The sequence below is a fragment of the Apaloderma vittatum genome, unplaced genomic scaffold, assembly GCF_000703405.1.
Source record: "Apaloderma vittatum isolate BGI_N311 unplaced genomic scaffold, ASM70340v1 scaffold17083, whole genome shotgun sequence".
NCBI classification, from domain to species: domain Eukaryota; kingdom Metazoa; phylum Chordata; class Aves; order Trogoniformes; family Trogonidae; genus Apaloderma; species Apaloderma vittatum.
This window is the reverse complement of record NW_009709978.1, coordinates 11,122-24,484: the sequence shown is the minus strand read 5'-3', so window position 1 is coordinate 24,484 and position 13,363 is coordinate 11,122. Positions and strand designations below refer to the sequence as shown.

Genomic DNA, 13,363 nt, shown 5'->3' with positions numbered 1-13,363 from the left:
CAGCAGGATTTAACAAACATTCTCTAGTTGTAAAAGGCTAGAAACAGCTTACACGAGAATTTGCTGCAATGGCTACGCTTTCGTTCTCAGAAGAAAATTTGTGCCAATCAAGGCATTTCACCAGGTGTCTTGAAATCTTTGCCGTTAAGTGCTGTGCTTGGTCTTCAGGAAGCACTGCTAATTTGTGGAAGAACTGGTTCTTTATTTTTTCACTTGTTTCCAGTGTTAGTAATAAGTACTTTAGACTGGCGACACCAGCAGAGCTAACATGGGGCAACAGCACTGAGCCTTTTGTTAAATACAGGATGCCTGACAAGTACATTTGCACTCACGCTCCCATACTTAGCACGAAGACCCTGTGTACGGCCTCCACTAAACAGACTGCTCAATTCTGTCCATACTGACCCAAACTACCTATTCCTATCATTAACTATTAGCTAATTCTCTTCAATGTGGAACTAGAGCCATAACACCACCACCAGAATTTAATTTCCCCAATAAGTGTTCTGATCTGAAACATTTACTCAGATTCCCCAGTTTATGCAAGAAGTAAACATTATGAGATGCACCAACTAGCTACCTAAAACATTTTCATTTATAATCTCCTCTCACCTTTCAATATTAGCACAGTAAATTTGAGTCCTGCAACAAAATATCCTAGCCAGCAACCTACTGGATATTTACATGGGGCATCCAAATTCCTTTAGAAATACGGGACACGCAAATTATCTCCGCAGAGGACTTTGCAAGACTGTGGAACATTCAAAACTCAAGCTGGAGCTGATTAGACAAAAACAAAGCTACTTTATAGTCTCTCATGATTCTTATGCCCAGGACCGCCTTTTTTTATTTTAATAAAATGGAAAAAAAAAAAAGCAGCCTGCAAAAAGTACAAGCAGTCCTGTGAGCACAAATGTCAGCCTAGGACAGCTTTCCCCGGCCAAGGGAAGGTTGCAGCGTGCTCAGCTGTGGCCTTGGGCTCCTTCTCTCGCTTCCACTGTCCCCAGAGCCTCGCACAAGACCCAGTTTGGCCAGCACAGGCACACGGTGACTCCCTTCACACCTAGTTCTGGAGCTGAAGGTGGCTCGTAGCTACAGCTTTATGGGTGTTTCAGCCATCACGAACTCCTACATAAAAGTGTCACAAACCAAACCCACAATCACCTTCTCACAAGAATGTACGCTCACACGGCAGTCAAACATGTGCACGATGTACTAGACGGCAAAGGTTCAGAGTTATTTTGAAATTATCAGCACTCGGAGCACTAAGAAATGCGATGGCGCCTGGAGGATTACAATCTACAGCAAGGAGTGCTCGTATGAAAATAACTGGATTATCTTAATTATTTGATTAAATTGCTGGCCATGCTAAGTAACTTCTGAACAGATTAATAGTTCAAAGGCTTGTTCCCTCAAAAACACTGATGATTTCACCAGCCATTTATAATGCAAGTTAAACACATGAAACAATGGGTTTAAGTTAGAATATAGGAAGTTTCACCTCAACATGAGGAGAAACTTTTTCACTGTGAGGGTGCCATAGCCCTGGCACAGGCTGCCCAGAGAGGGTGTGGAGTCTCCTGCTCTGGAGATGTTCAAAACCCGCCTGGACGCGTTCCTGTGGGGCTGCCCTGGGTGACCCTGCTCTGGCAGGGGGCTGGACTGGATGATCTCTAGAGGTCCCTTCCAACCCCTAACATTCTATGATTCCATGATAAAAAGCATTCAGACCAAATTCTAATTTGACATAATTAACTCTTTATTCACTCTACTTACTTAACAGGAAACAATTCAAGCCTGGTTGTGGTGTGTCCTTGTGAAATATCCACCTGAGAAGGATTTGTCTTTCACTTATTAGTAACATTTTTCTAATTCCAAAGAAGGGGTTACATTAAAACAACGTGAACAACCCACCGAAACATCCTTAGATAACCTAAAACCAAAAAAGCTACTGACAGCAAATGTGAATGTATGCTGCCATGCTCGGAGTCCTTCTCTCAAAGCAGTTCGTGTCATCACTCCCCTGAAACTTGAGAGAAAACAAAACCATAGCTCCTGCCTCCTGAAACATCCAAAGTAATACCTGGGGTTTTCTACCATGTGCTAACAAGCTGTCTGGTATGAACCAGAAAAGTAATTTCCTTTGCAGAAAAATATATTGATGTGTGTTTTAATGAGAGAGCCCTTGGAACGTGGCAGGATGTATTTACTATTGCAGTGATGCTTTAAGGAATACAAAAATTTGACACCAGGAAAATGTACATGTGTCTTTTCATGGCTTGCAAGTGTCTTCTGAATATTTCAATTAACATCAAGTGTGCATGGTTAATTTTAAATTACTAGAAACCTTCATACACTGTAATGAAAGAGATTTTTGTCCTATTTCCAAAGCAAAAATTACAAGTTCAAATTTAGAGAGAGTTCAGTGCAGTTTCCCCAGATCTCGGAAAGCCAAGTGTTCACTGAGATATCAAGACTACTCTAGCACAAAAACCAGGCAAAGGTTACACTTAAGCACCTTGAGACAGTCACCATTCGAAAGCATTGCTAAATATCAACTAAACCACTTACTGTGATTTTGGTAGCTTTGTTCAGGACATTTACCCATTCAACTAGGTCCTGCTGATCATTGGCTTGTAGAAAGTATTTTCTCATCCCTGCATTCATAACTGTTAAAAACCAGGAGGAAAAGTTAACAACGCTGACATTTAAGAGCACATTTAACACCGTCATAAAAAGATTTGATTTCAGATGGAAAATTCAGGTAAGTATTTAAACTCTGCTGTATTTTTTTTTTAGAAAGTCATCTTAAGATATACATCCACTTGACAGGCTTGCTTTATTCTAAAAAAAAAAAAAAAGACCAAAAAAACCCACAACCCCCATACCACACAAAAGAAAACAAAACCCAAACAAAAAACACGGCCCCCAACCCCCCAACTTTTTTATTTTCAACCTTTTCACTTAAAAGCATCATAAAGAATTTAAGTGATTTTTATTACTTAGAAATGAAGCCTTTAATTTTATCAGTATTTTCTACTGCTCCATTTCCCTTTTCTCAGTTTCCCTAAGCAACAAAGCTTTACACTTGGGGACTTCTACAGTTCCTCCTTTTAATCTTCCGACCAGTATCTGTCATCATTTGCAACAGACTTGTTAAAGTGACTACGATTTACTCTTTTTTTTTTTAATTTGTGGAAAATTTACTATTGATTACTAACTGTATGATGCGCAGGACTAAAACAACTTTAAAATAGCCAGAATATAAAATTTTATTTTCCTTTAGTGACTTGGCAGAGAAAGAGTATTTTTAATGTTTATACATCTACTGGCAATACCTAACATACCTTTCTCATAATTCTGTGTCTAAAAAAAAATAAAACAACAACAAAAACCACAGCTAGTTTTCTCACAAATTTTAAGAAGATATCTTGAAGCTGGTTTTAAGTTGAACAGTGACCAAAAACTTCCCAGAACCTAAAATCATTGCAGCTAAAGTCTGAATGGAATTTGATGCTCTACGTGTAACGTAACAGTTCAAGTCATCAATAATAGCAAACACGCCAGAAACAGGTATTTTCACTCTATCATCTTTCTCCTCATAGTGGGGAGAAAAGCAAGCAGATGCAAATACAAATTCAAAATAAGAATTGCATAATGAGTTGCCCATAACAACTCCTGGTATTTAAACAAAAAGATAACAAATGTATATTGTCCCTTTAAACTGTAAAAAAAGCACTTTAATAAATCAGAAGTCTTAAAAGCTTTCAGCCAGCACCTCGGATCATTAAAGCTTTTTAGAGCTGGCGCTCTGACAAAAGCAGTTTTACAGCCGCTGAACACAAACACATGGGCAGAGGAATCTGTAGACGGCATCAAACTGAGGTGCCAGGTACGTGTCCGGAATCCCCAAATTTTTACGCTCAGCGGGGATTTACCAAGTGTTTGAGGAGCTCCAGCCCACCGACTGCACAAACCCGAGAGAGCTGCCCCCTCCAGGACTGCACACGGCAAAGGACACCTTAACTGACTGTCGTAAAACCTTCAGGCATTTTCAGTACCTTCACCCAAGCTAAAACTCAGGCAAACGCAGCCATAAAGAACAATTATCCATAAACAGCGCAGAGGCTCGTCCCAGTCTCTACACCTACTTTTGTGAGGGCCAACTGCTTGTCAAAAAAAACCCAACACTGGTAAATCGTGGAAAATCACTTAAAAATAAGATCTAAAAAAAGACCAGTAGGGGCTTCTGTGATTATCAACAGCATTACTCAAGTTTAAACAAGTTTAAGCATCATCAATAAATCTATAAGGTGACTCAAGTAAATTCTTTTTCTTTGGTGCAGCAATAGAGGCTGAAGCTTCGGAGAAGATCATTGGCCAACTGCATTTTTAGATCAATTAAATCAACTGTTAAAACAAATAGTTAAAATAAAATAGTTAAATTACTTGTCTTCATAGATGACAGGTAGGTCCTATTTCTAAAACTAAACTTTTTTATTAGTTTAATGCCTCTAAATCTTCAAACATCTGAAAAACAGCTCTCACCTACTCCTCGTTAAGCTGCAGTATGAAAAGCCAAAAACACACCTTATGAAGAAGCCAGCATTTCCCTTACGCTAAAGGAGAAACAGTGAATAAAGACTATTTTTTTAAAAAATACATTACCATCTGTATCTAGGGGGAAAAAAAAAAAAAGGCGGAACATTATCTTCGTTTCAAATTTCTGAAGAACCTATTTGATGGATGTGCTGCATGCAAGAACTTACCAAAACAGAATTCTGCCTTTGGCCTTAGCTTAGTTGCATCGCTAACCTGGTAGAGAAATTAAAATTAGAAATATCTCTGCGTACAAAATATACATCAGTTATGGCTTTTTTTTTTCCTCTTTCAAGTGGCTAAATTTGAGGATTAGCAGCATAGCAGGTTTGTTAGGTATAAAGATATACAGATAAGACAAAAAAATACTATAGAAAATTCAGTTCAAGATGCTCAGTCTATGGTAAGATGACAGCTTAAGGCCTGTGTTCCTATTCCTGAAGTTTAAGGATGCATTACCAGACAAACGCAGAAAACGGAAAACAACGCTTCTACCTGCTTTTTGAAGTTCTACATCTCAACTGCACAAAAAATCCAAGGATGCTTCATACAGTCAAGGGCATCAGTTGTATTTCCAGTTCATTAACATAAGAAGAATAGTAGCTACTTCTCTTTCAGAATCTTTAAAAGGTTGAAGTGTTGGGGGAAGAGAGAAGCAAGTGTCCTGTCTCCAGAGAGGCACTGACATTTTTACATTACAGAGCACTTCTGTCAAGGGTGGGAGAAAAGCTAGAGAAGTGTCTCGCATCCAAATGTCTTTTTTTTAGGGGGGTGGGGCTGGAAATAAAAAAGATGTACTAGATAACTAGAAGAACTATGGAAAGTTGGACAGAGAATCTGCACGGGAAGCACACCTGAGCTGCCTTTACGGGTGCACAGGCGGAGGTGCCCAGCCCTGCTCCCGTTACAGGGGAGCTACAAGATTTCAGATTTATTAAGAGGACAACTGTGAGGTTTGGAGCAAAGTAAGGAGGACGAAACCAGGAAGGACATAAGTAGATCTCCAGACACTTCTGTACCCATGATTTAATTAGCACTGCTATCTTTTACAAGAATAAAATAAACAAAACAAGGAAGGTGAGAAGATGTAGTATGACAAGAAAAGCAAAAGGACAGTAAGTGAGCAGAAAGACAAAAAGGTCAATTATTTTTCTCCACTTACGTGTTAAGCCAGTTTCTGCTTAGTTCATAGTTTATTTTCAGATGTATTTGGGAGTGTAATGGATTCAGTATTTTCTAAACTTTTTTTCTGTTCTATCTATTAAAGATCATGATTACTTGCAAGCTATCACACCCAAAGACTTATCTTCCACTTCCTGTCTTTTCTCCAAGACTGACTGGAATTCAAATACTCAAAGAACTGAAACATACAGTTCAGAAACATTAATTCTATGCAGCACAAAGAGAGGCCATTTGAAAATACAAAACAAATCTAGACAGCACGGTAACTAGGTTGTTCTTATTTTAACCTGATACTGCTGATCTGTTTGTAACACTTGTACAAAATTCCAGAGTAGCACACAAGCAAAAAGTTTCCCATGTGCTACAAGAGAGGCATTTAAAATTGTCTAAAGTTAAGGCCTTCCTAGCTATTAAAAAAAATAAAACAACAAGTGTCTTACGTATTTTCTTACCTTGGAAATATAGGTAAGTTTAATGACCCCAACAGGTGGAGATCCAGAGGGAAGGTTCTGAAACAAATCACATGTTACAAAGTGAAACTAGTTTATTCTTGTATCACAGTGTTTACACATTAAAAACCCAAATAATTCCACACACAAAAAGAAAATCCTACAGGTTTTTATAGACAATACACAATGTACGCTTGAAACAGGATCTAAACTACTTGTTTATTATACACACATCTGTTAATCAACTGAAATCAGAAAGACTGCTAGAAACAATACAAATAGTAATTGTTTCAGGGGTTTATGTATTTTACTAGAGGAAAAAGGATTCTTGCAGGTCTGCATCCAGGAAATCCGGAAAGAATACTTTTTCCTTAGCAGATGGTGGCGTCTTATGTATTTTGACCAGAGCTGGCGGAAGGGGCAAGAAGTGACATCCATTTATTACGTAAGACACTTCAAAGGCTGTCTCATGAGTTTTCCAAAAGCGATTGGAAAACTGTAGCGTCTTCATTTAATGTTAAAAGTTATTGCACGGAAAGACCACAGTACTTCCTAAAGTTGCAGTTAAGCTTAAGTATATTTACAATAAAAAAAGGAGCCGTCTGCTCTTTTTACATCCTTGCTTAACATACTACTCTTAACACTACTATTCACAATCAGCCTAAAATACAACAGCTGAAGAAATGATCAGCACAAGAAATGGTTCACTTTATTAAGTGTTTCTGACGAAACGGTCTTCCTAACTTTATTCCTCCACATAGAGCATTGTTTTCCACGTACTTTTTTCCGTTACAATTTTGATTTTAAAAATGGCCCTTTATGTTACAGTATCATTCTTCCCACCACAGGCCTCCCTGGGGACCACGAGCGCGGTTCTGCATCTGCTCGCTGATCTTTTCCCCAGGTAAAATGTTCTTCGCTATTATGCAAAGAAGAGCCAAACGCTACCCACAGAGTCAGAAGAACAGACAAATACTGGTTTATTTTCCATTTGTATTTCAAAGGTAAGAAGTAGGCCAGGTTTGCTTTAGACTGGTGATGCTGAAATTTAATAAAAGAGTCTTCCTGTTCTGCCCAAATAAATAACATTTAAATCCCATTTTATCAGAATGATTTTGATCCCAGCACACACCACTTTTATAATCTTTATATTAGGATAATGATGTGTGGTTAATAGTGGAATTAAAAATATTATTCTTTGAGCCACTGACTTTAACAAATACAAACAGCTCCTCTATCGGCAACAAAGGGCCCAGTGAAGTTTTGCACACACCGTAGACTCACCCTGTATGAAGTTTTATTCTTTCACAGACTGAGTCTAGAAAAGCTCTGTAGTTCTTTGTAACTAAAGCAGTAGTGAAGAAAATTAAGAAGATTGAACTTGTAGCTTGCAAGGTACCCTTTCATTTGTTCATAAACTCTAACACATACACAAAAAAGAAAGTCTAAACAAAACTTCAAGAGCTGTGCACTGCAAATTATCATTAGTATTACAACTTCCAGTGAACTGCAGTTCCTCTGGCATTTCAAGTTTTTACCCACGTGTCCTAGCTGTATCACAGGAGAAACTGAGGAAAATAAACTGTTCCACATCACTCACCGAGGTCAAATATTTTAAGTCTCTTATTTCCAGAACTTCTTTCTTTTTCTCTCTCCTCAGTAAGAACTTCTGCACACTTCAGCCACAAGTCACAGTCATTGAACTGCAAGCCATTGACTTATTCTTTTTTCCACAAGTTCCTTTGAACAGTGGATTTCTACTGCATTTTAACTGTGCTTTTCCTGGCAGAAGACAAATACTCTTCTGGCACAAACATTCTTCTGGCAGACAGTTGTCACCTGACCTAGATCCTACACTTTTGCTGTCTTTGTACCCAAATCCTAAGCAATGATCTGTTCTCTATGCTAGGAGACACACTGATGCGTGTACATCATAAAAGCAGCTTTTACACAAAGGATGCTCTCCATCACGATGGGTACAAGCTTTTCACATTCACGTACCACTCACGCTGTAGAAACCACCGAGCATCATCAGAAGTCATTTTCAAGTGACTGATTTAGTTGAAGTAAAGTAACACAGAATTGCTAACCGACCCATGCAACTCAAGGAAAACTACGTGCTTCCACATCAGCTTAAAGGTGAATTAAAAGACCTGAAATAATGGAATTACTATGTGATTCCGCTCCTCTGGTTACGTTACACAGCACTACCTAGTGCCTGTGAGAACCTGCAATGCACACTCAAGACACCTGATAAAAAGCAAAATACATAAAGCACATCACTAAAACCAAATACCTGATTTACACGGGGTATGAAATTTAGATTCCTACCTGACCTTCAATTCTCTTGTCAATACCTAGATCCCACATACTGGCAATTCACCAATGCTTTTCGTGTTTTACTAACTGTAATTGGTAATTAATTATATTTTTCTTTAAAATATTGCAGATAATTAGCAAAGACAAGTCACTGACTTACAACAATTTCACTTACGTAACTTCCCTCCTGTCGCCCCAGCTTCCAGGTCCATGAATTAAGATCAAACACCATTTCTCTCGAGTAAATTTGTTAAAAATCTGAAAAAGTGTAAATTTAGACAAGCTAAATAACTATTGCTAAGAACATCTCACCTGTGGGTTATCCATATACCACACCAGGCTGTCTTCTCGTGTGTCCAGAATAAAGTACCGCCGCAGAAACTTTCCACTATTCTCATTTTCTTCAATATCTAGGAAACCACAAATGCGATTCTGACGATCCACATAAGGCATTTCTGACCCTGAACATCACACTGTGGAACAAAAAGCATAAAGTTAAGCCAAGTTCCTCATTACTAATTCTGAGCCTGTTCTGTGCCTACCCACAACATTTTGAGCAGTTTCAACTACCAGCTTCAAGAAGTTTCCACTGAAGAATAAGTGAAGCATATCTGTTCCCCCCCTCAATACCACCACTAAATTTTTAGATCAAGCTTTCCTTACTTCTTTGAAGCACATACGTAAGATATCTAATACTCCATGGGCAAAGATACAAGTGGTAAATAGTAGATGAGCATGGAGACTAGTTTTTACAAGATCACTAAGGAATAACCAAAGATTCTCCTTCACAACCTGCACAAAGCTGAAAAGACAGTGCTAGGTTTACACTTCCCTCTTTGACATCGCCTTTCACAGGCAAGAAAGGATGTTTGTCAGCAGCTCTACTGTCCACCATGATTATTCATATTTTGCTTAGGCAAATTCAACAAAAAGGCTTTCAGAAAATGTTTGCTTTTTTGTTTTCTCCTACAAGGAGGACTTCATTGTCTAATAATGTTTAAGAACAGAAATTTTCTCATCCTTATACGTACATCAGTCAAAACGAAGCTGTACGTGTGGCAACAGAGATGTGAAAGCACTTGCTATTCCAAAATTGAAATCCTCCATATCCTTTTTCTTATTTCAGGGTTTAGGTTGGGGTGGTCGGGTTTTTTTTGTTTTTCCTTTGTTTTTGCTTTATAAAAATAAAACCCTGTACTGCTGACCACCTATTCCCATTTTGCCTGCTTCACTGTTTATGGCTCTGTCTTACTGCAAGCTATTGCATCATTTTTTTTTTTAACTTCCTTTTATTTTATGGAACAGTCATTTTACCTTAAAAGCCAGTCTTGTCAGACCAAAAGATAAATTTGCATACTCATCTAAAAATGGCAATACACCAACATAGAAACATGATAAAAAACAGGTCAATGCCAATCTCTCTCACAGAAGAAACAATTCAGCCTTCTTTAAATTTTAATTCAAAATTCAGAAATAGTACATATCCAAAAGTACTAACAGGAGACATAGTATGAAAAGTATGAAGCCTTCTATCTTTCAGCTTTCACTGTGTAATATGGAAATTTATTCTTAATATTTCTTGAAATTGGTTTCCTTTACTGTTTCCTTTCTTAAATTTATTTGTTTTAAATGTGTTATTCACACACACAATGAGGCAGACACCTGATATAGCTATTGGTACAGCACACTAAAACATCACCTGTGGTTAAACACATTTTAAAGTGCTTAGTTTAGGGAATCAGATATACAGATAAGCACACATTTATTTTGGGGGATCAGACATACAAACGTGTAGACATAAAATGGCAGCTGTAAGTACAAGCATATGTCTAACCCAAATACTATTCAAATTTTGCTTTAATCTTATTGAGAAACAACTTCTAAAGAAAAATATCTGTTATCGCAACATTCATACCGTACTAGAACAATTTCTAGTTTTAGGTCATTTAAATCAATCTGTAAAATAAGTAACCTTTTTTGTGCCCAACACCAAACTAATCCTCTGACACAAATTCAAGTCTGCTACGTTAAGTTTGGCATCAAGAACCAGATCTAAGAATATCGATTCAGCAGTATTTGCTACAAGTTGGAGATTGCAGCATCATACTGATGACAGACTATTAAAAATGTTAGTGATCTGTTTGTTGTCCGTTTTTTTTTTTCCCCCTCGCTACAAGCTAGTAAGTTCTAAAGTTAAATGCATTTTTGCATATAATAAAGTTACCACATTTTTGTTTGAGATGCAAGACATTTCTGTACAGCTCTGAGGACACTAAACGTGTGCAAGCCCTCCACAAAGTGCTCGACTGATCTGTTTTTTTTCTTTCTACCTCCAAAAGGTATGCAACAACGGTTTAAAACTTAAAAGGCATATATTTGTTCCTGAAGAAAGTAATGAATTTCACAAAGGTACTCTACATTTTATTGGCACGTTCCTCACAATATAAACGTCAGGGATCTACGACAAGTTCCACGAGCAAGTTAAAAGCAAAGCAAAACCAAACACTTGAACGCTCTTAAGACAATGTCGTAACCGTAACGACCACTCATCACTAATTCAGCCGCTGGCTCTCAGGATCACTTCACACCAAGGCAACACCTCGCTATAAACACGTCGGTAGCTGGGGGGCAAGTTTCAGGGCAGCTCTTCTCGAAATGACATCTCCAAGCTGGCAGAACTTGGCATCGCACAATCTTGTCATTTAAGTGACTATAAAAGTTGTCATTTACCAGTAATCGTCCCAAGTCGTGCCAGGTGGGCCCTCATCAAAAATATACAGCCCTGCTGGGGACATCATTTCGGCTTAATATCAAGTTTATGAAGCCCAGAAGAGCCCTGTGCCTAAAAAAAGCAAATATCGGTGGCTGGTTTCCTGTTTGAACAGGCTTAAACTGTGCTCTCTGCAGATGTGAAGAAAACCAAACAAGGAAAACTTGTTTCTGAAACAAGATACAAATTGATTAAGAATCCTTGAATAAAAGCCAAGCGAATTTGCAAAGCGTTTTTTCCCCAATTGGAAAAGCTACGTTTCTAGAAAACCTTTGAAGAAAAATGAAAGGAAGATACTCATAATGCTCCATTATGAGCATATGATTAGCTAAAAGTTGAACTACTGTAATACTTTTTTTTTTCAGGGTAAAAACCAATTCAGCAGCTTGCTCTTATTTGCCAATAAACCAATTTTTCACAGGAAAAAAGAAAAAGAAAAACTCAATTCATACAGATTTTCTATTTCAAAGTACTATCAGCTAATTTCTAGCCTACAAATTATACTATTTTCAGTCCCTTTGTCCTCTGATGAAAATACAGGATAAACCACCATTAATTTAAAACTTAAGTTGCATACCTGCTGTTTTCTTCAGACGAGTTCAAAATTCCTCACAGAATAACTGACACCTACTAGACTTAAAGAGCAAGATTTTTTTTTTAAAAAAATCTAACTTTATTATAAAATTGAAATTGAATATAAAATCATGCAATTGTTCTCCAGTTTAAAAAGTCTGCTTCCACCATATTACACCTTGGCAAGATTCCACTGTAAATTAATTCCAATTCTATTCAGCATTCATTAATGAGCCACAATTTGTAGTGCACAAAATATAAATAAATCAATTTGTGCCTTTCTTCCAGTTACTAAAGCAACTGAACACATGACAAAGCCACCACGGCAACACCCTTGCTGACAACTCTAGACAGACCAAAAAAAACCCAAGCAACAACGATGGAATTACCACATTACGTGTACAGAGTCATAAAAGCAATTGCAGAACTCCAACATTAACTCCTCGCTGCAGGAAATCCAGCCAAAAAACGATCAGCCTGACAATTCAGCAGAATGCAACTGAAAAGTGTCTCCAGAATATAAATCTTGCTTTATAGATACAATTAATTTTTTCATTAAATTATCATTTCAGGCGACTATAAAGCAAAAACCTCCAGTCCTCTGTTTTACACTTCTTAGTTATTTCCTACAGCAGAATATGCAACACATAGAATCAAATATTATAAAAATATTTCTGACAGAGAAAAAAGCTGAAGGCATCAGACCTGTAACAGAACACACACAACTTCATTTTATTTTTGCCTGTCCTCCCCAGAGTGGGAGGGCAGGAGCAGACATGGGCCAACAACATAGTGTTACTTAAGAAAAAAATACTTCTGTGTCCCATTTCCTCCCAGTTCCAGAACTAAAATATTTTTATAAAGCTAAAATATTTTATATATAAAGCTATAATATTTTTCAGAACCTATTTTGTGGTGTATACGGACACTCACATGTAGGAATTAAAAAAAAACAAAACCACACAAAACCTCTCAGCTCTTTAAAATTCCTTCTTGGAGGGTTGTGCTGTAATCCAAATAGGTCTCACTTATTTTTGAAGTCTTACATCCGTCTTTCCAGCGGCAGTGTACTAATTTAAGTAGGTACATACCTCAGCAGCCCAGCTTCTCTCGGATTTCCCCTCTCACCTCTCCTTTCCTCTGGCATACACCATATCCCAACATTCCTCAACATTTATATCACAAACCCAAGGCTGCCCAGTCTCCTGGGCACCACTATAAATAAAAATCACAGATCACCTTCTCCCGGTCTCTGACAGAGAATGCATGATCGCACATCTAGAACCTGCAGAGGCACACAAGCATCTCGTTGTAACCATTTATAACAGACTGCTTAAAAATTCTCCTACATTAATTTCTATTTTTAGTTTCACACCAGCACCTGTTCTTGAATTCACCTCCTTTACAGTCTGGCTGCAGGCTCCGTATCTTCAAGCATGAAGTCTATACAAGACTGCTGAAGTGACATGCA

The 13,363-nt window shown here is 37.8% G+C and overlaps 1 protein-coding gene across 1 annotated transcript in view; it reads right to left on the bottom strand.

Annotated features, from left to right (window-relative positions):
• Positions 1-9,024, bottom strand: part of PLEKHA1 (pleckstrin homology domain containing, family A (phosphoinositide binding specific) member 1) — a 21,199-nt gene extending 12,175 nt beyond the window's left edge. The window contains exons 1-4 of the mRNA XM_009867144.1: positions 8,862-9,024; positions 6,234-6,290; positions 4,770-4,815; positions 2,572-2,669 (exon numbers count right to left, since the gene is read on the bottom strand). Coding sequence (XP_009865446.1) covers positions 2,572-2,669; positions 4,770-4,815; positions 6,234-6,290; positions 8,862-9,002 — 342 coding nt within the window. The 5' untranslated portion in view covers positions 9,003-9,024. The remainder of the gene's footprint in view (positions 1-2,571; positions 2,670-4,769; positions 4,816-6,233; positions 6,291-8,861) is intronic.
• Positions 9,025-13,363: the final 4,339 nt, after the last annotated feature.